The 25,773-nt window shown below is 43.5% G+C and overlaps 1 protein-coding gene across 1 annotated transcript in view; it reads left to right on the top strand.

Annotated features, from left to right (window-relative positions):
* The window catches only part of LOC136144073 (phospholipid-transporting ATPase IB), a 389,187-nt gene that overhangs the window by 116,805 nt on the left and 246,609 nt on the right, over positions 1 to 25,773 (top strand). Inside the window, exon 24 of the mRNA XM_065901698.1 lies at positions 23,059 to 23,231. Within this exon, the coding sequence (XP_065757770.1) occupies positions 23,059 to 23,231 (173 nt within the window). The remainder of the gene's footprint in view (positions 1 to 23,058; positions 23,232 to 25,773) is intronic.

Below are 25,773 nucleotides of genomic sequence, written 5' to 3'. Positions count from 1 at the left end.
AGATTCTGATTCTGTTTCAGCCTGTCTTTACAGGCCACCGTAGAACAGGTTGGAGTAGGAAATGGCAACATACCCTAGTATTCTTGCCTGGAAAATTCCATGGACAGAGGAGTCTGGCAGGCTACAGTCCATGGCATTGCAAAGAGCCAGACACCATTGAGTATACATGTGCTAGAGCAGATGCGTCAGGCTTTTTGTCTTTTCTGACTGTATTGTCCTAAGCATTTCTGTAAGTACTAGCCTCTTAGAGCATCACTTGACAAGGTTAGTCCGTTTCTCTTTGGGGCTGGATCTTGGGGATGGGGCGATATTCTTTTCTAACATATTTGATATGGGAAGTCATATCCCAAACTATAAGGAATATATTTTTTAACGTGTGTGCTTTCTTTCTTTCTTTCTTTTTTTTTTTTTTTTGAGAGGCCCTAAAGTTTCCTTGCCTCCAAACTTATTCTGGCTGCTGTTTCTTTTCTTTGTTCTCTAAATTCATTTGTCAGCAGCATTTCTGGAGCTGCCTCTTCCAGTTGCCAGACGTGGGCCAGTTTGTTCCTTTGTGAGTGTGGATGCATCTGACCTTTGGACGGGGTGAAAATCTGTACCAATGGGTCCCGGTTCTGCCTTTTGGAGCTAATATATTGTTCTAATTTCCCTCGCATATGATAGCTATTAAAACATTTTGAGACTGTGAACATGCTTATTTAAGACCGGAAGAGCCTGGGTCATAGAGGAAAGAGGAGGCAATTACAGAGTGGGAGGGGAGTGGGATGGGACAAGCTCCGGTGGTTTCAGGGACTTTGGGAGATGTGAATAATACAAGGCATTGTGGAAGAGATGGAAGAGGCAGGACAGGGACAAAAATTTTGTTCCTGTGGTAGCTTTTATGGTCAGCATGCCCTGAAAGCCTCTGATGACTCAGATGGTAAAAAGTCTGCCTGCAATGCAGAAGACCCAGGTTTGATCCCTGGGTCAGGAAGATCCCCTGCAGAAGGAAACAGCAACCCACTCAAGTATTCTTGCCTGGAAAACCCCATGGACAGAGGAGCTTGGCGGGCTACACCCCATGGGGTCGCAAAGAGTGAGATGTGACTGTAGGACTAACACACATACCCACATGCCCTGAAAATAATCTCTCCAGCTTCCATCTTCAGAATGAAAATGAGCATGGTATTTTAGATGGAAAATCACAGAATTCCCACATTAGCACTGTCTTTCCATGTGACCCTGCCCCTGTCCTACCAGCAGAGGAGGACTAGAGGGGTGACTGAGGCATTCCTACTTTCTCAAAGCTCTGACTTTGAAATCATACCATTTGCATATGTCTGTTGAGATTCTTAGCAGTGAATGCTGATGGCCTTCTGTAAACTCATAAGGGATTCTATTCAATAATTCTTGTTTAACTTCCCAGAGACCAATTGCTGTAACTAGAAAGCAATGACTCTCATGTCTGTACACCACAGAGGAAATGAAATCTCATTACTCCAATCCTGTTGTGTATAATATCGATGTAATTATAGGAATGGAAGTAAAAAAAATACTGTAACTAATGTGATCCTGAGAGTCATACAACCCTACTAACTAATTGACCTTAATTTCATGACATTTACAAATTGGCATTTATCACTCCCTGTTCACCCTGCCTTGTTCCTCCAATAAGCTAGGTTTCTTACTCTAGACACAAATGGAGTTGGAATCTTCCATCTACTCTACCCAGATAGCTCTTCATAAGTGGGAAAAATGGTTTAGGCTTATAAAGAATACTTTACAACAGTGGAGTTTACAAAAAGAAAGGAAAATGGCTACTGAGCTAACGGAAAAGGAACCCCTTACTTTGAAAGATGTATTTATTTGCTTTTGCGGTCCTAGTTTTCCTTGGTCCCTTAAGTGGACAGGAGAAATACAAAAAGTGAGATCAGGGAACAAGTGAAAGACGGTATAGGACATTGGTTGGAAATTTTATAGTCCACGTGCTGCTTTGTCCTCCTGAAGCTTGTGTTTTAAAGTCTTGGTGGTTCAGCAGGAAACACCCAGAAGTGTGACTGCAGCTACGGAATCCATCATGGCTATACCTTCCCTGAAGAATGATGCCTTCGGGATGGTGTTGATGTCTTAAGTTATAACCGAACCATCCAAAGGAGCTCCATTTTCTGCCCAAAGTAACATTTCTGCACTGAAGGAAGTCTCCAGATCTCTGTGAAGGGAACAGTCATGCTGGTCATAGTGCCTTTCCATGGGTCCTGTGGAGGGTCCAGATGTCAAGAAACTGTATCAGTTCTATGAGGACCCTGGGCACATTCTAAGAAGCTTGTTTTATTTTCAGCCATGTGTGGAATAAAGTATGCAAATTAGGTATTTTTTTTAATAAATCATGACTCCTCACATAATGGTTTTTCCATTCCAGGCAGTTTTAGGCCTCCAATCAAGTCATTAGGTCCTGAATTGGTTGAAACAAATTAGCTTTTAAATGTCTTTGATTCCTGTTGGCGCCCATATTTCAGCAGGAGGAGGTTACCATGGGCTCCCTGCCAGGACGGCCCTCTTGTTTCTGCCTCTCCTAGTAGGTGGTGTATTTGTTGCTTTATAATCCCTGTAACAGACTGGAGTTTCCTATTCTTTTTTTTTCTCTGAAGAGTATAAAATTACTATCAGATTTGGAGAGCAAAATGAGACTGAGACTTTGAGAGAAAGCACATTCTCTGGCACAATCTCCATACCCTGGGATCCTCAGTGGCACATTTCTTCCCATTGCTTGGCTCTCGAGAGAATAATACTTGACCCCCTTTTCAAAATGGCAGTGTGACTGTAGTTCTAAATAGCATGGAACTGGGAGCAGTGCTGAAGTGAGAGAGGCTTGAAGCTTGAAACCGAGTCTAAATTGTTTCCACTTGCCTCAAGAAGATCATCTCACGGGTGGGCTTTTGAACGTACCAGATTCACTGGTTGTGTTTCTGAGTGGTTTGAAAGCAAACTGTAGTCATCAAGTGAATATAGGGAGCCATGGACGAACCCTTTCATTCTTTCCCTTCCTCCTATTATTCGTGGAACTATTCTGGGACCAGGTGGGGGTGAACCTGCTTTTTCTCCCTCCCTTTGTCCCTCATGCCGATTCTCCCCCTAAATGTGTCCACCTGCTTGTTAGCATCAAGCTTTACAAGGTAGGTGAACAGATGAAATGGACATGGTCCCCATGAGGTGGAGGGGAGGCCTCCTGGGACGGAATTTGGGGAATGGCAGCAATGCATGTTACATGTCTGTTGTGTCTGTTGTCCTGAAGATTTGGGTCATGTGACCTGAAATGCCAGGTGGCTGAGTGGGAGCCAAGCTGTCTGTCTGTCTCCAGGACCAAATGCCCTGCAGTTGCCAGTCTGAAATGCTTAAAGACGTCTGACATTCTTCCATTCCAGAAGGCATGTCGTATGTACACATGGTCACTGTTGAAGTCGAGCCTAGTGGATACATGAGTTGTAGAACAGGACAGACCGAATCACTGCAGGCCAGGTACATGCCTGCAATATTTTTAAGATGCTGGCGACTGTGTGGAGGTTATGTGTTTTATCAAGTAGGTTCTCATTTTAATATCTTACGAAATGCGATGACATAACCTTTTCTCACTAATATCTTGTGTGCTTTTGGTAGAATGTGAAGTCATTCCTCCAGAAGTAGGAAAGAATTATGGAAGAAGGCAGTCTTGTGAACAGATTTTAGCAGATTCAGACATTAACTTTTGTTCTGATGAGTATGTTTTGGAGAGTGAAGGTGTTTGGAAGAGTGTTGAAAATATTCTCCTGGGCTCTGCTGGAGTTCATGAGCTGAGTATGCTTACTTTCAATTAGCAAGTCTGAGTGCTGCCAATCAGTGATGCAGAGGCTCTAAAAAGAACATTTGATTTTTTTTATTTTATATTGGAATATAGTTGATTTACAGTAGTGTATTAGTCTCAAGCATACAGCAAAAGGATTCAGTTATACATATATGTATATCTATTCTTTTTCAGATCCTTTCCCCAGAATATTGAGTAGAATTCCCTGTGCTGTACAGTAGGTCCTTGTTGATTACTTTATACGTAGTGTAGTGTGTTTATGGTAATCCCAGATTTAGTCAGTTGTAATGAGGTGGATGAACCTAGAACCCGTTATACAGATTGAAGTAAGTCAGAAAGAGAAAAACAAATGTCGTATATTTATGATATATATGCATATATTTATATAGAATCTAGTAAGTTGGTACTGATGAACCTATTTGCAGGGCAGGAATAGACACAAATGTAGAGATCAGACTTGTGGACACAGCAGGGGAAGAAGGGTTGGGATGAATTGAGAGAGTAGCATTGAAATATATACATTACCAAATGTAACATAGCTTGTTAGTGGGAAGCACAGGGAGCTCAGCTCAGTGCTCTGTGACGACCTGGGGGTGTGTGTGGGGGGGGGGGTGGGAGAGAGGCTCAAGAGGGAGGGGATATGTGTATACTTATAACTGATTCATGATATTGCACAGCAGAAAGCAACTATCCTCCAATTAAGAAATAAACCCCAATCTCCTAATTTGTCCCTCCCCACTTTCCCCTTTGATAACCATAAGTTTATTTTCAATGAAAAAAATGAACACTTTTAGATGGAAATCTCCCAGTTGGTGCTTTCTTTCTTTGATTTAGGTTACATAAACTCAATTACTATAATTACATTACTTATTTATTTACTTGGTTATTTATTCATTTGAAGAATCAGAGTGCCTTGGAGGATAAGTCTTCCGACAGAGAGATAATGGTTATAAGCTCATGATCTGATTGGAAGTACAAATCAGGGGATTGAAATTTCAAATTAAGGAGTAAGTTTCCAACTTGAGAGCTCAAGCATAGAGATCGTCAGATGTCCTTAATGTTCACGGGCATCCAGGGAGGGGTGAGCTAGGTTGTTTTTCTCATAGATCTTTCTGCATTTGCTTCCCTCAGTAGCTCGCCACTAAAGTTTTGAGTTCTACCAGGAAAGTGCAGACCTTTGTGTGAGACGGAAGGTGGTAAATAAGTCATTTCAGGGGAGTGAGGTCTAATCTGGTTTAGAGACCACTGTGAGCAGTACCTGAGGATATCCTGACCGTTTCCCTGGCAGCAGTTGATTTTACATGAGCATATCATAAAACCTACTACCTTCTCCCAGCCTCCCCACACTTCAGAAATAGATTGTTTTTTGTGTGCCAAAATAAAAAGGCTGAATTTTGCCAAAGTGGAAAAGAAAATATAGAAATTCCTATTACATGATTATTTTACATTTTATATATCCTGTCTAGAAAATAATAATTTTGTGTTTGATTTGATAAAATGATGAACTTAGTAGGGGCTCAAAATCTCTTACTGGTAGAGTTAGTCAATTGGAAATTCAAATTTGACAAGTTAAGGCTCTCAAATGGAAAAACGTCTTATGGTAAAGAATCTGCCTATAATGCAGGAGCCCTGGGTTCAACTCCTGGGTCAGGAAGATCCCCTGGAGAAGGAAATGGCAACCCACTCCATTGTTCTTGCCTGGGGAATCCCATGGACAGAGGAACCTGGTGGGCTACAGTCCATGGGATTGCAAAGAATTGGACTTGACTGAGCAGTGGCCACCGGACTGGAAAAGGTCAGTTTTCATTCCAATACCAAAGAAAGGCAATTCCAAAGAATGCTCAAACTACTGCACAATTGCACTCATCTCACATGCTAGTAAAGTAATGCTCAAAATTCTCCAAGCCAGGCTTCAGTAATACATGAACTGTGAACTTCTAGATGTTCAAGCTGGTCTTAGGAAAGGCAGAGGAGCCAGAGATCAAATTGCCAACATCCGCTGGATCATCGAAAAAGCAAGAGAGTTCCAGAGAAACGTCTACTTCTGCTTTATTGACTATGCCAAAGCCTTTGACTGTGTGAATCACAATAAACTGTGGAAAATTCTGAAAGAGATGGGAATACCAGACCACCTGACCTGCTTCTTGAGAAATGTATGTGCAGGTCAGGAAGCAACAGCGAGAATTGGACATGAAACAACAGACTGGTTCCAAATAGGAAAAGGAGTGCATCAAGGCTGTATATTGTCACTTTGCTTATTCAACTTATATGCAGAGTACATCATGAGAAAGACTGGGCTGGAAGAAGCATAAGCTGGAATCAAGATTGCCGGGAGAAGTATCAATAACCTCAGATATGCAGATGACACCACCCTTATGGCAGAAAGTGAAGAGGAACTAAAAAGCCTCTTGATGAAAGTGAAAGAGGAGAGTGAAAAAGTTGGCTTAAAGCTCAACATTCAGAAAACTAAGATCATGGCATCTGGTCCCATCACTTCATGGCAAATAGATGGGGAGACAGTGGAAACAGTGTCAGACTCTATTTTTGGGGGCTCTAAAATCACTGCAGATGGTGAGTGCAGCCATGAAATTAAAAAACGCTTACTCTTTGGAAGGAAGGTTATGACCAACCTAGATAGCATTTTAAAAAACAGAGACATTACTTTGCCAACAAAGGTCCATCTAGTCAAGGCTGTGGTTTTTCCAGTGGTCATGTATGGATGTGAGAGTTGGACTGTGAAGAAAGCTGAATGCCGAAGAATTGATGCTTTTGAGCTGTGGTGTTGGAGAAGACTCTTGAGAGTCCCTGGACTGCAAGGAGATCCAGTTGGATCTAGTTAGTCCATCCTAAAGGAGATCAGTCCTGGGTGTTCATTGGAAGGACTGATGCTGAAGCTGAAACTCCAATACTTTGGCCACTTCATGCAAAGAGTTGACTCATTGGAAAAGACCCTGATGCTGGGAGGGATTGGGGGCAGGAGAAGAAGGGGATGACAAAGGATGAGATTGTTGGATGGCATCACCGACTCGATGGACGTGAGTTTGAGTAAACTCTGGGAGTTGGTGATGGACAGGGAGGTCTGGCATGCTGCGATTTATGGGGTTGCAAAGAGTCGGACATGACTGAGCGACTGAACTGAACTGAACTACTAACACACTTTCAATGCTCCCAAATGGAAAAATGTCTTATCTTCTATAGTCTTGTGGTTTTTGTTGTTTTGTGTTTTTAAGGAGTTTAGGAAACCCCCTAGTCTTCTTTTCATTTTTCTTTTCCCAGTGCCGTGGTGGTGGAACAGAGTCCTCTCTTTCTCCTCCCTTCTAGAGAAAGAGAAGTCTGCTCAGATTGCCTCCAGGGTCGCCTGGCTAGTTTCCCTCACTGGGTCCTCAGCACACTACCTGCCCTCCTGCTGGATCACACTCATCTTTTTAAAAATAAAAAGTCTTCTGTTGTGGCATCACCATAGTCTAGAAATCTGCCCACTCCTATTGCCACCAGCTGTGCGTGGGTATTTAAATTAAACACAGTTGAAAAGTTAGTTCCCTGGTTGCTTCAGCCCATTTCAGGTGCTCCATGGCCATGTATGGACGAGACAGAATAACACTGACATCCTCACAGAAAGTTCTATTGGTGGTGCTGGTCTAACGTCCATAGCAGTTTCCTGTTCTGTAAAGCTTCACGTGTATATACCTTAACCTGGCTTCTAAGCCTTCTGCAGTCTTGCTGTCTGTACAGACTGAGTATGACTCACTATCAGGTGGTGAGGAAAACCCACCGACTGGAGCTCCCAGGAGACTGGGTGGAATGGATGAGGCATCTCATTCCTTTTTCAGGAATGAGTGGTGTTCCAACAGGCAGGAGGTGGGTCTGAGGAAAGGTGTGAATGGGAAGGTCAATTTCAGAAGTGTGGAAGATCTTGGTGAAGTACAGGGAATGGAGGGCAACCTCTCAGGCTGTTTCATCTTCCCAGAACGTGGAGAATAATTCCCACTCTCCGAACCACTGCAGGCTGATGGGTGAAGGGAATTTGTGTGGAGGCATTTTTCTTTTGTTTAATTGAAGTCGGCTTCACAGACTCAATGGACATGAGTTTGAGCAGACTCCGGGAGATGGTGATGAACAGGGAAGCCTGGCATGCTGCAGTCCATGGGATCACAGAGTCACACGACTTAGTGACTGAACAACAAACAACAGCAGTCGATTTTACAATGTTGTGTTACTTTCTGCTGTGCAGCAGAGTGACTCAGTTATACACGTGTTTACGTTCTTTTGTTCTTTCCCATCCTGGTTTATCACAGACTGTTGAATAGAGTATCCTGTACTATACAGTAGGACCTTGCTGTTTATACATCTTATATACGCTGGTTTGTATCTGCTAACTCCAAAGTCTCAGTCCATCACCCTCCCTGCTTCCCTCTTGGCAACTGCAAGTCATGGAAACAGTTGGTTTTAAAGTGACTGATTCTTTACAAGGGCCTCCAGGAACACTGGGAATTCTAGATGGGCTTTCTGGAAAACAGAGTCTTTGAAGGTTAAGAAACTGGAAAATAAAAGGAAAGATCTGTGTTCAGGCAGCTGGACGTCCCAAGATCCAGGGCCTGAGGGTGGCAAAGGCATTGCAGGCTGGTTGTCTGTGTGTCCTGTGACTCCGGACACATGAGAACCTGTGTCTTCAGTCCATTCTCTGAGAGCTTCTGTGTTGGACGGTGAGCTTGGCCTAAGTTCAGTTCAGTTAAGTCACTCAGTCATGTACGGCTCTTTGTGACCTCATGGACTGCAGCATGCCAGGCCTCCCTGTCCATCACCAACTCCTGGAGTTTACTCAAACTCATGTCCATCGAGTTGGTGATGCCATCCAACCACCTCATCCTCTCTCATCCCCTTCTCCTCCCGCCTTCAATCTTTCCCAGCATCAGGGTCTTTTCCATTGAGTCAGTTTTTTGCATCAGGTGGCTGAGGTATTGGAGTTTCAGCTTTAGCATCAGTCCTTCCAAAGAAGGACTAAGTGCTGACATATTGAAAGCTTCATCACATATTGGATGCAGCACGAAATATTTGTGTTCCCCTCACTCATGTTTTAAGTTTCCAAGCTGTGGTTAGTCCAGAGATGGACAAATGTGTGACTTTGGGTTACCAGCCTGACGTGTGTGCATTCCTGCCGTCCTGGCCACCGTGGGCTCCTGACAAAGCCCCCATGGCTGGGAAGGAAGCAGCAGGGAGCCCTTCTTGAAGTTTCCAGGGTAGCTCCAGAAACAGTGGTTTCTCCCAGTGGAAGAAGAGACGTGGTCCCAGTAGGAACTGTGGATGGCCCTGCTTGCCCTCCATAGATTGGCCATTCCATTCCTTCTCTTTTTACCTCCCTCCTCCTCGTCTCACCAAGACCGAGTACCTGGGTCCTCAAGAAACTGGAAGTGTGTGAAAACAGTGATCTGAGACGGCAGGAGACAAGGGGAACCTCAGGGCCTGTTCCCTTCCATGCACCTTTCAGAGCAGAGGGGACGAGGGGACAGCTGTGGGTTGACGACTGGCCGTGGTCTGTGTGACTAAAACAGACTGAGTCTCTCGCGAGCATGCTGGACCACAGTCCAGGCCCAGAGGAATGCTCCGTTCCTTGGCTGACGCTGAGAAGCAAACCGTGTCACATAGAAGCAAGCTGAATGCGTGTCGGCTTTTGCGTGTAACTGTGTGTGTAACTGTAGCTGCAGAAACACTAACGTGGGGGGGACAACTTGTGATTGCTGTTCTCTGTGACCCGGACAGTGTGGCAGGAAGAAGTGCCGTGGTGATTTTCATGAAGATGTGGGCACCCTGGGCGCAGGGGCTTCTGGAGTCCCCTGTCGGCCTTGCCCCTTCCCCGTGGGTCTGTGGTTAACTGGACCCTCCATCCCCCCTCCTCCCTAGACACCTCGCAGTTCTGAGCGGGGGTGACCAGGCCGCAGCCCGACCCTGGGACCCCTGCGCCCTCCAGCCAGAGTGGCCCGGCCTCCTGGCGCGCTCCCCAGCCACTGGTTTCCTTACTTGTACTGCTGCTTTAATTGGCCCCAGTTCTCTTCATCTGTTGCGAAAACTCTTGAAAATCATATGAGAGTCATTTCCCCCTTCTTTACTGGGATGCTTTTCTCTGCACGCGGTGCACGGCTGGTGAGGAGACCTGTGCCCTCTGCTCAGTTCTTGGCAAAGCCATCAACTGGTGGGTTTCTGCAGGGCGACTGATCACGTTACACCCGAGGCGTGCTGGACCTGGTTAGTTCTCAGCTGCAGGATGTGTTTCCCCAGAGTCCTCAGGCTGTGGGGCCTGCTCTGAGGATTCCCATGTGCCGATGGGTTTGCTGCTGCTCTTGTTTAGTTGCTCAGTTGTGACCCCATGGACTGTGGCACTCAAGCTTCTCTGTCCTTCACAGTTTCCCAGAGTTTGCTCAAACTCGTGTCCATTGAGTCAGTGATGCCCTCCAACCATCTTGTCCATGCTGGTGAGTGGCACCTTGTAATTGGCCACAGACCCCGCCGCTCCTCAATGTCAGCTATACTTTTATAACCTGCCTGGTGCCCTGAGGTCATTTATCTGCACGTAGATACATTTGTGTGCAGATAAATGACCTCCCAAAGCACATTTTCAAGTTCTTCCCAACCAAAAGTCAATAGACAGGCAGATTTCTATTCAGTTTGTTCAGTTGTCCCTTGACCCGTTATTAGAGCCAGGGTTAGGGGCACCTACCCCTGAGTAATTGAAGATCTATATTCTACTATCTCTGCTTCAAAAACAAAGGAATGGATGACTCATTCAAATGCACAAAGCTGAAACGTTTGGGGTAGACTCAAACCCTCCTTTTTCTGATTTCACATTTTGTGATCTCTAACAATATCAAAATTTGTCCCCAGTTAGTTAATTTAAAGATCTATAAAATGAAAATATAAGCACTACGTTTATTGGAAACCCTATAAATGTTTAAAACTCCATATAAGTAGACCCACACAGTTCAAAACCCATGTTGTTCAAGATCAATTGTATTTGTATTTATCTCTCCAACTATTTTCTGATAGTGGTTTAAAATGAACAGTTGAGGGGACTTCCCTCGTGGTCCAGTGGCTAAGACTCCACACTTACACTGCAGGGGGCATGGCTTCGATCCTTGGTTGGGGAACCAAGATCCCACATGCCAAGCAGCGTGGCCAAAAAAAAAGAAAGTTGAAAATGAAGAGTTGAAACAACATTCACGAAAGGAAATAAAACTGCTGAAGGATAGACTAGGAAGGCTTAGGGCCAGGATTACAGATTAACTGCTTTATTAATCTGTTCGTTGGTGGCATTGATCTTAATGACTGTGTTCAGGGCGGGAAGCTTGTATGCTTCACACTGACTGGGTGAACAGCACTGGTATTGAGTGACCCTGGTTTCACTGCTTTTGATCTTACTGGAAAGATTTTTTGCTGCTAGGTTTCCCTTCTTCCCCAAATGTTGCTGAATTAACACAAGCAAAATCTTCTCCATTTCACATCTCTTATTTGTTCTCTTGAAAGTGTTGATCTCGCGACTGGCTACAACCTGAGCCTGGCTGGCAGTGGTGTGATCAATTCCTCCCCACGTTCCTCTCTGTGGTCAAGGGGTGTCTTCTGGAAAGGCCGTATCAAGTTCGTCCTCTGTTGTGAATGAAAATAATCAGTTGGTGAAAGCCCAGAATTAGAACCCTCTTGGTATATTTATTTCTGTGTCTCAAGAATTCTGATTTAAAGCAGACATTATTTCAAGTCATGTGAACAGTAGGTCGTTCAGGAGTCTTGGATGAATCAATGTTTTCTTCCCTTCTCTGTAAGAAAATGTATTTAAAGTAAAGGTCAAATCTAGCCTGGATTTAGAACCTATTAAATGTGGGTCTGGAGGGAAGAGCTGCTACTCTTTTAAAAAATTTTCTACATAGTTTTCAAGCACTAGGGACACTCTGGTCTTCTGCATATCATCATTTCACACTTATTTCTGGTGTTGGTATGTTTCTTTTCTGCTGGGCTGTAGCACAGATACCTAGTGAATTTGAGCCCATGTGGGTCTTTGGGCTTGCTCAAAGAATAAATTGTTGAAGGAATAATTGTTCAAGGAATAAATTAAGCCTTTAAAAATCATCTTGGAGGAGTTTATTAGGCTTTGAACTGCATCTGAGAAGGATGGATCAGTGCCCCTTGTTTAATTAAGAGGCTCAGAAGTCAAACTCCATGTCCATCCGTCCTGCCCTCCCCCGATCCCTCCAGCCGCCCCCAGCTCCATGAAGATGGTCTAGCTATTGTTGGAGGTGATGGCCCCTCTCACAGCCTTACTCTGTTACCAACCCCCCTGGTACTTCTGCTCCAGAGAAATCTCCAATCCCGCACTTCCCCAGCCCAGCCTCGCCCTCTGTGGCTGTTGGCACAGCCCCTTGGCTGGTCTTCCGCTCCCCACCCACGGCTCCCTTCCCTAAGCGCTCCTGTCGCTCAGGAAAGGTTGGAGCATACTCTACAGGGTAGGCTCAGAAAAAGACCATGGGGAGGGCATCAGTCCAGGGCAGAGTTCACCTGTGGAAACGCGACCGTTCCTATGCTCTTTATTGATTTATTTGGTTTTATTTTTTTCACTTTTCAAATGCGTATGCTGTGGAGTACACCCCTGGCTTTTCTGACCGGAGACTATTGCTTCCAAAGTCTTTAAGTGTGCAGCAGTGTCCACGAAGACATGAAATGTTTTCCTAACAGAGCTGAGGGTTTGTGGACAGCTGGCCTCTCACGTGACAGATTCTTCTCCCAACGACTGCCGATTCGAGGAAAAGTGCAGAGGACCTGTGGGCAGACTCTGCAGAACCGGGCCGGGGTGCGTGGTTCTGGTGGCAGCTCTGGTGGCAGCTCTGTTGGCAGCCAGGCCCAGTCCTCCCCCTTCTGTGGCCCTGCCTCAGTACCCCCAAATGAGGGCCCATGGTCCCTTCTTCTTCCTGTGGGTGACACTCTTCACTGCCCTCTTGCACAGCCTGCAGCTGCCACACATGCCACACACAGATCATTTTTATGATCTGCCTTCACTGTTTCTCTTTCAGAAATTTTTTTTACCCTCTCTGTTGCTCACACAAGTCTAAACACAGTCTGGACACATTATAATTCCTCTCAGAGTCCAGAAGCCTTTAGAAGTAGGAAGTGCAAAGGCCATATCCGCGAAATAGTAACGTTAAAAGCTTAAATCTCCAATGTCACGAAATTAGCTAATATTATGATCATTTTTTACATGGCGTCCATAAGGTTTATTTTAAAAGTCAGCCTGTGCTTCTAAAGAATCTGGTCTCATCATGCAACAAATCAGTTGTTCAAGAACCAAGATGATTTTGTAGTAGTTGCAATGTGCTCTGCGTGAGGACGTGACAGATGTTAGCATTTGTCACTGAGGAGCAATTTAGGCCTTTAGTTTGTAATTGGTATTTTACCTGTTTTTTAATTGAAGTATAGTTGACTTACAATGTTGCATTACTTTTAGCTGTGCGGCAACGTGTCAGTCAAACATATACATGTCTGTATGTGTACGTGTCAGGCTTCCCAGGTGGCTCAGTGGTATGGAATCTGCCTGCGATGCAGGAGACACAGGAGACTCAGGTTTGATCCCTGGGTCGGGAAGATCCCCTGGAGGAGGAAATGGTAACCCACTCCAGTATTCTTGCCTGGGAAATCCCATAGACAGAGGGGCCTGGCGGGCTACAGTCCATGGGGTTGTAGCGTTGGACACGGCTGAGCACACTCCAAGCACATACACATGCCCAGAAATACCTAGACTTATGAATTTAATATATATACTATACTCAATATTTTATAATAATCTACAAAGGAAAAGAGTCTGAAAAAGAATCTAGAATGTATATATATGTATGTAGAGAGAGAGAGAGAGAAGAATATATTTTCTAGATTCTTTTTCAGATCCTTTCCCCTTATAGATTATTACAAAATATTGACTATAATTCCCTGTGTTGTACGGTAGGTCCTCGTTGAGGTATGTTATGTTTCCTATGTGAGATTAATAGCACTGTCTTCTTTTGCCAAAGTTTACCTGATGTAGTTAATCACACAGTTCATTAGAAATACTCTACCAACTTTTTCTGTAATACTTTTCTTTTTGCATTTCTCAGCTCAGTCACCATTGTATTTGCTTTGGGCATTTTATAATTCCTCCAAGAACCAAGGCAACTTTGAAATAGTTAAGTGCAATGACTATATCATAGATAGGTTATAAGTTAAAAATGTAAATCTGCAAAGGTAAGGAAATTAAGCAATTAAACTGAGGTTGTTATGTGGAGAGTAAAATTATTCCTGGTGAGTGGTTTTTTTTGTACGTGTGTGGTTGGGGAGGGGGATAAGTCCCAGGAATTTTGGAGTGCAGGAGGTACTTTAGTGATAAATCTGACGATACTTACATCTTTTTTTTCTGTTGTATTTGTGTGTGAGTTCTTTATCTTTTTACTTTTAATTTTATTGAAGTCCAATTGATTTACAATGTTGTTACATTTTGCTGTATAGCCAAGTGACTCAGTGACACATACATATGTTCTTTTCATGTTCTTTTCCAATATGGTTTATCACAGGATATTGGATGTAGTTCCCCGTGCTCTACAGTAGGACCTTGTTGTTTATCTATTATGATGATTGTAAATATGATTCACCATGTCCCCAAAATAGACAGCTACTTCCTGAGACCCAGTCTGGACAGATGTGTGAGAAGCAACTGTTGCGTGGAATTATAGAGGGTCATTTTCTACGCAGCTGAGTGATCACTCACAAATGCAGATGTCACATTCTTCTTGCGAGAGGGTCATGCTTTGAAGTCATCTCTTAAAGAAAAAAGTTATCTCTTTTCTCCAACATTGCCAAAAGGATCCATAGTTGAAATTCGAGTACCAAATGTTTTTTCATGCATCTACATTATTTCTGAGATCTTATTATACACAGTTGGGCTTTCCTTGTGGCTCAACTGGTAAAGAATCTGCCTGCAATGCGGGAGACCTGGGTTCCATCCCTGGGTTGGGACAATCCCCTGGAGAAAAGAATGGTTACCCACTCCAGTATTCTGGTCCGGAGAATTCCATGAACTGTATAGTCCATGGGGTTGCAAAGAGTGAGCGACTTTAAGTTCACTATACACAGTTACCAAGAAACATATCTGTTCAGTCTATAAAAGGATTCCTGGTGCTAAAACCAAAATCTAGTTTTTTGGAAGAAAATAAGCATATTTGGGTTGCTGCTTAATATCCTTTGAGAAGTAAAAAGAAGTACATATTTTCAGGGAGTTTTTTAACCTCAGTGATGTGAACTGTGTTACAATTGTTAGTCGAACTTTCTTTCAATAAATAGTAGAGACTGATGATAGTTTTCAAACTTCCTAGGCTCTGAAGCCTCAGTGAATAAATGGTCTCTTTCTTATACTTTCTTATACTTGTGGGTGAGTGGCTGCCACTGGTTTCTTTCACACGCCCCACTTGCTGAATCTCTTTTCTAACACTGCTGGGGCTGCCTTCTCAGGAAATCATGGATCTTTGTGGATGTGAAATGTAAAAAGAAAAGAAGAGCCTGAGAAAATAGAGTGTTCCGGCCCTGAAGAGAGATTCTTGGTGCTAGCCTATGTACATGGTTGTTATTAGTCAGTCAGTGTTAGTTGCTCAATTATGTCCCACTCTTTGTGACCTCATGGACTGTAACCCGCCAGGCTTCGCTGTCCAACTCTCCAGGCAAGAATATTGGAGTGGGTTGCTATTTGCTTCTCAAGGGGATCTTCCTGACCCAGGGATCAAACCCGGGTCTCCTGTGTTGCAGGTGGATTCTTTACCATCTGAGCACATTACCCTACATAATGTCCCCCATGTATTATGTGAATTATTCCACTGCACTTTATTGCATGTCATGAATCCAGCAAATAGAAGTCTGTTTAATTCTTTAAGCATCCAAAGATATTTCAAACTGTTAGTCATTTGAGAAATGCAAATGAAAACTACTAAATCTAACACTACCATTAGAATGGCTGACATTAGGAAGACGGATGGTGTCAGTGTGGACAAGGATGAGGCGTAGTTAGAAAGCTCAGCTGGGACTGGTGAGAAGGCAAAATGATACAACCACTTTGGAAAAGATTCTCAGTTTTCATAAAGTAAACATGTATGTGTTCTGTATGTATCTGTATAGATGGTAAGACAGAGTAATTCCAATTTGGGAATCTACCAAAGAAAAATAAAAACGTATGTCCACACAAAGACTAGTATACAAGTATTTATAGTAGAATTAATTCAAAATATCCTAAAACTAGAAACAATCCCCGTGTGTAATAACAGGTGAGTGAATGACTGTGGTGTAGTCATACATTGGAATACCACTTGGAAACAAAAAGGAATACGCTGTTGGTAAGTGCATAAATATTGGACAGATCTCAAAAGATTAGGCTGAATGGATAGGTGAGAGAGGAATGACTAAACTCTGCTTCTATTTATATGGCTTTCTAGAAAAGGAAAAGTGTAGTAACAGAAGTGGCCAAAGGCTGGCAGAGGAAGGGATGAAATTGCCTGTGGAATGCTGGTGGGGGCAGGTTGGAGTGATGGAGATCTGTATTTTAATGGTAGAAGAGGTTACATGACCAACCTGTAGAGAGATTCTTGGGGCTGGCCTATGTCCTCCATTGTTATTGTTGTTTAGTCCCTCAGTTGTGTCCAACTGTTTTTGACCCTATGGACTGTAGCCCACCAGGCTCCTCTGTCCATGGGATTTCCCAGGCAAGAATACTGGAGTGGGTTGTCATTTCCATTTCCAGAGGATCTTCCTAGCCCAGGGATCGAACTCACGTCTCCTGCACTGACAGGTGAATTCTTTACCACTGAGCCAGCAGGGAAGCCCTGTTGTTATTACCCTACACAAAAATATCCCTGTGTACTACTTGAATTATTCCTTTTCATTTAGTTTTATGTCTTGACATCCTTTTGTATTCTTTTGGCAAAACTCATTGAATTGTACACTTAAAGTGGCTCAATTTTGTGTTAATTATAACCCAATGAAGCTGATTAACAAAACCAAACCAAACAAACCTCTGGATAGGCTTTTGTGCTTGTTCAAATTTAGTAAATTGGGTTGGTTTACTCTGAGATTAATTTTTTTAAATCGGAAATGCAGGCATTCTATAGGAGGTGGAGATGACCAGTGCAGGGAAGGGCCTGATGGGAGTGGGGGATGGGGTAAAAGGTGATGTGAGGATACCTGACAAGCACCTTGTATTTGTATTAATAGCAAGAGACCACGTGATCTCTTGAGGATGTTTGCTTCATGCCTGTGACATATCAGCCGTTTTCCCTGAAATTATTTGTGTTATAGGAAGTCTTTGAAATGTTACACATCTAACAGATTCCTCTTCTCTTGAACCCTTGGGCCATAGTATGGCCATGAGCCTAAGAGGCTTGTGAGCCCAAAGTTCCCTCAGGAGAAGGTAGTTTACCCTCGAACGTGAAGGCTGTGCAAGTTCTTGAGTGTGATTTGATTGAGTTGCCGGCCCTGAAACTCAAGCCATCTGGGCTTTTCAGCATCGTCAGCTCTGAGCGTGTTGGAATTTACAGAACATCAACATGAGAGCTGAGGCAGCTGCTGCTAGCAGGGCCATTTCAGACATTCTTTAGGACCCTGCCAAGGTCAGGGAAGGGGAGCGTGACCCGTCTGGACAGAGTTCAGTGCTGTTGCACTGTTTAATTTTGAGGAAAGATTCCTGCTATCTGCAGACTGGAAGTCATGCATCCAGGGTCTAGAAATGGTCGTCTCTCCTGGTTTGTTTATTAAGTCTAAAGTCAGAACAGTAGCACCACCTTCCAGATCCCATCTGCCTGTAGGCTGAGCAGAGTGCACTTCAGCTGTGCTCAGGGGCCATCTAATGAACATCTGATCTATGAATCTGCAGAGGAGAACCATTTCCTGAGATCACAGGGTAGCACTGTCTGTGTTATTTATCTAATCATATTTAAAACCCCAGAAAGGCAGAGGCAAGCACTGATTTTACTGATAAGAAGTGCAGGGTTCATTGCACAGCACTTCTGGGTAAAAGTGTCTGGTGTGACTCAGGGATCAATCTTCACTCAGAGTTGCCCGCTTTTGGCTTTAAGTCTTGTGTGCTTTTAATTGTGAAGGAAAATGGAGAATGTGTATGAAAAGCTGGAAATGTAATTTTTTCATAGCAACGCCTAAAAGGCAAATTCTAATGAAGAATTTCGGAATGTTTCGCATCTTTCAGGCAATGAAACCCCAGCCCCAATTCCCTCTGCCCCTCGTAACAGCCAAGTCTATTGTAACTTTCTGTAATTGGTTTTTTATTAAAATAAGAGAGTGTGGTATAAATTTTAGCAACTAGGCTAAATAGGTATTAACAGGCCCTAGGATTCAGCCACAATTTGTAACATCGTTCCTTTGGGAAAATGGATTCTAAGTGCCCCATAACTAACTACAAATAGACTTTTGAATCATAGTCCATTTGAGAATAAGGAACTGCTTGTGATAGTAATACCTCCGATTGGCTTGCTCCAGAATTACACAGAAGGGACCTATATTCTGCCACACATGTGTGGTGAGCCGAGCTAGTCTGGGTTTGATCAAAGATTATTGCTGAGTGGGCACTGAAAGCGTAGGAATTAAAACCAAAGTAGAGACGGGGGACAAGTCAAGGGTGGAGCTGGAAGGATGGGTCTGGAGGGGGGTTAGTGGTAGGAAAGGTTTTTAATCTCAAAGGCACAGGTGTGGTTCTGAGCCGATGAAATGAGGGGAGAACAGGTGACTAGGGAGGTTAAGTGTAGAAAACATTGAAAACAAAAAGGCTAGGTTAGGAGGAGGAAGGTGAATCAAGAACCAGTCACTTTTTTTAAACCTGGAAATATAAATTATGTTTTAATTGGTTTGCAAATATTCTTATTAAATTAGACACGGTGAGTTATATCCTTATCTATTTTATAGTTGATATTATTTCCCATGCATTTTATAGATTTTACTGAGAAGTGTTAAATCTAGTGGCATTCTTTAAAAAAATGAAAGAATGTCATTTGTAGCAATATGGTTGGATCTAGAAATTACTATACTAAGTGAAGTCAAAGACAAACACCACTGACATCAATTATATATGTCCATGGGGTCGCAAAGAGTCGGACACCACTGAGCTACTGAACAACAATAAATACGTGGAATCCAAAAAAAGATAAATTATAAATGAACCAATTTATAAAACAGAAATAGACCCATATTCATAGAAAGCAAACTCACGAAGAACCAGTAATTTTTAAGGAAATATAATGTCAAATGTACCAGGAAGCCTGGATAGCTCATGTCTTCCAGACAAACAAATGCCTCTGAGACCTATAAATAATCTCTTAAAGATACTACACTGAAGGATTAGCTGAGACACATTCATTCATTTACAAAGTCAGCATATTTACTGAGCAGCTGCTCTGGGCTCGCATGATCTGAGTTTGGCAAAGGAAGTTTCTGCCTTCATCAAATTTACAATTGAGTACAGTTCCAGCCAGACTCAAAGATGAGCCAGAGCTGGCTGGGGCAAAATGTTGGTGAGACCTATGCTCTGTTCGTAAGAATATTAGGTTTTTTATTCACTCTTCTGTGTGTGTATTTGCTACCCTGATGGTATAGTAGGACTTCTGGGGGTATATAAGCACCCAGAGCGTAGTAGGTACTTGAGTAACCACATCTTGGTTGGTTGATGGTAATAGGTCTGACTCATGTAATTGCTTAGTTGAACCCTTTTTATTCATGGGGAAACTTGTATTTGTTAACATACTGCACTCTTTACCAGTGTATGAGAAATTGCCCAGTCAATGGAATATGAACGTGAAATCTCTCTCTTTTTTAAAATGTGTTTTAGTAACATTTAGTGTTCTTACTGCAAGTGGAGAGCTTGGTTGCCCTGTTTTTACAGGGTGTAGCTCAGCATAGCTACCCGCCCCAGTGGCCATGCCCTGCTCACCCCATTTCCATGTATTCATGGCCTTGTCTCCCATGTTGCACATATCTGACACCGCTGTTGCCACGCTGGAGTAGAAGGCTCATTCCAGACAGTAAATGTGACGGGTTGTTGCTTGTTCAGTGACTGTGTCCTCCTGGTCCTTTCATCTCTGTGTCCACTACTCCAAGAAGAGTGCTGCAGCACCCGCGAATTCACCGAGTGACCTTCTGTCTTAGCTCAGGCTGCTGTCACAAAAGTACATAGTCTGGTGGCTTAGACAACAGGAGCTCTCTCCTCATGGTTGTGAAAGCTGGAAGTCCAGGACCCAGGAGTGGAGCCAGTGTCTGATGCGGGCTTTCTTCCTGGTTTGTCTTCATGAGGGTTGAGAGGGGAAGGGAGAGAGTTCTCCTGTCTCTTCTCTTAAGGGCACAATGGGGTTATTATGGGCTCATTGAATTCTGTCCTTTGTGCCTCTTATTCCAGGCCACTGTCCTGCTTTTTTCCATCTTGAACCCCCAAGGGTGCACAGTCAGGGGCAGCTGTGGTGGCTGATGGTTGAATGGACTGCAACCCCCTTTATATACTGATGCGGCAGGTGACATTTTTGGCCCATACCATCTTGGGCCTAGTTGGTTTTAACCAGTTTTATTCTCTGCAGCTTCTTTCTAAAACTTAGATAAGAGCAATTGATTGACATTTGAGGGAGGGTTTGGGGTATGAAGGGCTTCCCTGGTGGCTCGGTTGTTAAAGAATCCACTTGCAATGCAGGACACCTGTGTTCAATCTCTGGGTCAGGAAGATTCCACAGAGAAGGCCATGGCAACCCACTCCAGTGTTCTTGCCTGGAGAATCCCATGGATAGAAGAGCCTGGCAGGCTGCAGTCCATGCGTTTACACAGAATCGGACATGACTGAGTGACTAACTTTCACTTCAGGGTATGATTCCAGGGGAGCAGCCGTGGTAACCCTGGAGCACATTTTATCAGCCTGTTTCTGCCATCATGTGTGCTTTGCTCAGACTTCTTCTGGGCCCACCCCCCATTCATGCCTGAACCTCTGTGGACCACATCTGCAAACCCAGTCTCATCACTGTGTGAGAAGTTTCCCAGGAGGGTGCTCTGGCCACTGTGCACTGACCCCGGCAGGCATGCTCTCCAGAATTGCCTGGACCTGTCTCAGTTCCCCTGGAGGCATCTCCAAACTGCCAGGCTGGAGTTTCCCTAAGTGGCTGGAATTGTCTTCTCTACCCAAATTCTGAAGGACAGGCTGTTGGTAAAGTAAAGTAAACATAGATGTTTTGTTTGAGATTCAGAATTATGCAACTCACCAAGAGTAAGAAGCATAAAGTGTCCTTTATTTTTATTTTTAGTAGGAGTCCATTTAACTTTTTTTCTTAGAGCATTATTTTATGACTTCCTCTATTACCGCGTTGACAAAGCAGGTCTTGTCACGGATGGCATTTATTCACTGCCTGAAGTGGCAGAGATGTGTGTTTTCCTTGATGTGGGAAATTCTTATTGAATAAATAGTAACAGGAAGAGGAATGGGTTTGACTGGAGGCCTATTATGTGCCAAGTAGGTTACGCTGAGTAGCTCATTTTTCATAAGGAAGGGCGCTATGAAGTGAGTATTCTTAGCTTCATTTTACACTTGAGGAAACTGCTATTTAAAGAGGTTTTGCATCTTGCCCAAGGTCACAGAGGCAATAAGGGGAGAGTTGGGACCAGACCCCAACTATGGATGCTTGACCATAGAACGACAATTGTGCCTTAGATGCATCTTTTTTTTTTTTTTTAGATGCACCTTTTTTTAAATTAATTTCTACTGGAGTATAGTTCCTTTGCAGTGTGGTTAGTTTCTGCTGCATAGCAAAGTCTTTTTGATATTGACAGCCTCCTGTTGAGAAGGAAAGCTGAGCAGTCAGACAGTAGAACCCGCTTCTCACCTTGTGATGGTGGCTGATCCTCAGTTTAAGGAGCGGTATAAGAATTCCAGTTTATTCTACATGTTTCTTAACTGTACTCTATGTTATCAGATGACAAATATACGTATATGTCACTTAATAGCCGAAGGACAGTTGTCCAAACAGAGGAATTTCAGCTGACTGGTGTGCATCCCTGATTAATTTAAAGCACGTTTTTATTATGAGCCCAAAATATCATCTTATATTTGAACTGGATATCCTATTCGTAATCACGAATTCCCTAGGAAGATCAGAGCATCCTTTTTTTAATCTTAAAAATGATTCTATAATGAACTTATGGTTGCTGGAGGGAAAGGATGGGGGGAAGGGATACTTAGGGAGTTTGGGTTAGACATGTATACACTTTTTCTATTTAAAATGGGTTATCAACAAGGAGCTGCTGTAGAGCACAGAGAATTCTGCTCAGTAGTTAAGCGGCAGCCTAGATGGGAGAGGAGTTTGGGGGAGAATGGATACATGTACATGCATGGCTGAGTCCCTTTGCTGTCCATCTGAAATTCACGCCATTGTTAACTGGCTATACTCCAGTACTAAATAAAAAGTTTAAAAAAATGGTTCTATGCTTTATTCCCATCTGATAATAGATATCACATGAAAACAGTTACTCAGGCTGGTAGTAATGTTTTAAAAGGTACTGGTGATTTCATTTGCTTGAATATTTCTTGTAACATGAAAAAAATTATCAATTCATTTCTTACTCCAGTGATTCATGAAGAAAACTGGTTTAATCTGCAGATCTCAGCAAAGAAAAGAAAGGGACCTTTTGTGTTATTTTTATATCCTTTAATTTCTTTTGCATGCTTTGAAGATGACCTTGTGTAAACTGAGAAGTTCTTGACATTTAAGTTCCAGCAACGTTATCACCCTCACCCCACCCCCAAGAAAAACATTTGTATTTATGGAATTTCCTGTTCTAGGAACACCAAGAATAATGCGTATGTAGGTAAAGGAGGAGAGAGAAAGATAGTCACAGGAACCTTAGCAATTAAAGTTCGAATGGAAAAGAATTTGGATGCTCTAGGTCAGCTGAAGATGGCAACCACAGTAGGTTATTGTAAATTACACTGTGGGGATGTTTTCACCCATGGCACAGACCTAGGCTATGGTCTGTTGTGATATCAGTGCATCAATAGGCCAAGTTGAGCTCTGTTTGTATGTTTTACATTATAGGGGGCATGTTTTCATTTTAAGGAACTTACTTTGGATTTCTGGGTCTTTTTTCTGCTGTTTAAAAGCTGCTGTTTCTGCTACCCTGAGATGTTAACACCCCGCCTCTCCCTCCCCCCCCACCGCCTGTTTCAGGCCACCCGGGCGGCCATCACCCAGCACTGCGCTGACCTCGGGAGCCTGCTGGGCAAGGAGAACGACGCGGCCCTCATCATTGACGGCCACACCCTCAAGTACGCGCTGTCCTTCGAGGTCCGGAGGAGCTTCCTGGACCTGGCCCTCTCGTGCAAGGCGGTCATCTGCTGCAGGTAGGTGCCAGGCTGCCCCAGGCTCATGCTCTGACTTGTCCATGTCCTTCATTTACGTAAAAGAACCACATGTGGGAATTCTAAGGGTGAACTTTCGGGGGGAAGAAAAAGCAAAACAACAATACAGATTCAACCGTCCGCTCACAGATTTTGTGGAAGGCAGTCAGTGGTTTTTGTTTTCTCTACTGTCTTCTGAGAAGGTAGAAGTGATCAGAGCCAGGGTCTCTTGGCAGGCACACTGTGGTGTCTGTGAGGTGTCACCACCCGAGGGTGTCACTCACTGTCTCACGCGGAGCCAGAAGTCATGGTGAGGATGTCACCATCCCCGGCAGCTGCCACAATGTCCAGGGAGCCACCACCCCGCCGCCGTGGTGAGCAGAGACGCACCAGACACCACCAGAAACGACACGGAAAGTCTGTAGGCTCTAAGTCCCAGCTCATGTGCTCTGACATCATGGTTTTTCAAAGGGAAAGCGAAACGAGCCTGTTTGGGTTTCTCAGGGGAGAGCAGGAATGCCTTCCAGGCTCTACGGGAACTCACGCTCCGCTTCCCAGGTGCTGGACACCAAAGGAAAACATCTTTCTCCCCTTCTGACCGTGGCTGCTCCCTGAGGCCTCTGTGTGTCCCACCTCACTGGATCCCTCACTGCTTCACAGGAAGGGTTCACCCTGGAACTGGCACGGAAGGAGGAAATTTCAAATTAAATACCGTTACTGTCTACAAAATAGAAGCATTAATTGGGGGAAAAAAAAAAAAGAACCTGGGATGGTGCAGTTTTACCTCCAGGAGATGTTTCTTGGCTGGTCTCACATTTAAGATTAAGGGGAAAAAACCCACATACTTCTCTTTTTTTTTTAAGTGCATCTTTCAGTTGCTTTCTCTTCACTGAGAATTTAAACTTTAATATGTGACTTCAAATATAAGGTTTAACCTTCCATTTAAGGTTGACCTTTTCATCTTTAAAATGTAATAGTTATCAAAGTTACCCTTTTCTCTAATAATAGAAGAAAATAATTTTTTTTCAGAAAATAATTTTTCATGGACGTTGTTTTGTGTAGTCTCCCAGCAGTATTGATTCAAAGACTGGCAAAGGCTGTGTGAAAATGGATAAATACTTTAAAGAAATATTTTAGGCAGCAGAAAGACAGAAAATGGAAGAATTTAAGATTTTGCTGAGATTGGAATCATACTGTTTTGCTAATTACACATCGTTATACTAAGATCATGGCATCCGGTCCCATCACTTCATGTCAAATTGATGGGAAAACAATGGAAACACTGACAGACTTTATTTTCTTAGGCTCCAAAATCACTGCAGATGGTGATTGCAGCCATGAAATTAAAAGATGCTTGCTCCTTGGAAGAAAAACTATGACCAGCCTAGGTAGGCTATGGTTTTTTCAGTAGTCATGTATGGATGTGAGAGTCGGACTATAAAGAAAGCTGAGTGCCAAATAACTGATGCTTTTGAACTGTGGTGTTGGAGAAGACTCTTGAGAGTCCTTTGGACAGCAAGGAGATCAAACCAGTCAATTGTAAAGGAAATCAGCCCTGAATGTTCATTGGAAGGACTGATGCTGAAGCTGAAGCTCCACTATTTTGGCCACCTGATTCGAAAAACTCACTCATTGGAGAAGACCCTGATGCTGGGAAAGATTGAAGGTGGGAGGAGAAGGGGACAACAGAGAATGAGATGGTTGGATGGCATCACTGACTCCATGGACATGAGTTTGAGCAAGCTCTGGGAGTTGGTGATGGACAGGGAAGCCTGGCGTGTTGCAGTCCACAGGGTCTCAAGGAGTTGGGATATGACTGAGCGACTGAATTGAACTGAACTGATACCAGAGTATTTTTTCATGTGCTTAAAATTCTAGGAAAGTCATCATCTGGGCAGCAGTACAATTAGCGATCAGTGTGGATGACAGCTAACTGTTGTTGGCAGGGATGTTGGCATTTATTTATTGAGATTTAAAATGAATAGTCCGCTGGGGTGTTTATTGTAGGCTTGATATTCGCACTGTATGTTCCTGGGCATCAAAGGAGAACAGAGAAAAGACTGGTCTTTGCTTTCAGTGCAAATGATGAATGTATGTTTGTAATCCTTGCTTCTGGTATCTTCTTTTACTTCTCTTGTACTCCTCTCCTCCTTGAAATCAGGCCTCCTCCAGGAAGGCCTCCATCTTGCCATATGCACAGCCTCTCAATTCTTTTCTTAATTTGTCCTCAGCATCTGGTGTTGAGAGCCACTGCCCGTTGGATTCTCCTCTATTTCCATAACACCTTTCTCTTCTCCCTAGTTTTGTGTTTCCCTCATAGGGCCTTTCACACCAGCTTTGAGACTCCATATTTTCAGCTTTCACCTTTGGCCCTATTGTATTTTCAACCCATGTCTCTTCCACACATGTGTCCCCTCTGCTCTTACGGCTCATCTGTCTTCTCCATTAGAGATTCTCAGTGCTAACTTCCCACTGGATCATCTGGAGAGCCTGAGACAATTTCTTTAAAAACTTAAGCTTAGAATTACCCCCGTATGACCTAGCC

The sequence above is a fragment of the Muntiacus reevesi genome, chromosome 11 (assembly GCF_963930625.1).
Source record: "Muntiacus reevesi chromosome 11, mMunRee1.1, whole genome shotgun sequence".
Lineage (NCBI taxonomy): Eukaryota > Metazoa > Chordata > Mammalia > Artiodactyla > Cervidae > Muntiacus > Muntiacus reevesi.
Note: the sequence above shows the minus strand (reverse complement) of the source record. Positions and strands in the feature narration are given on the sequence as shown.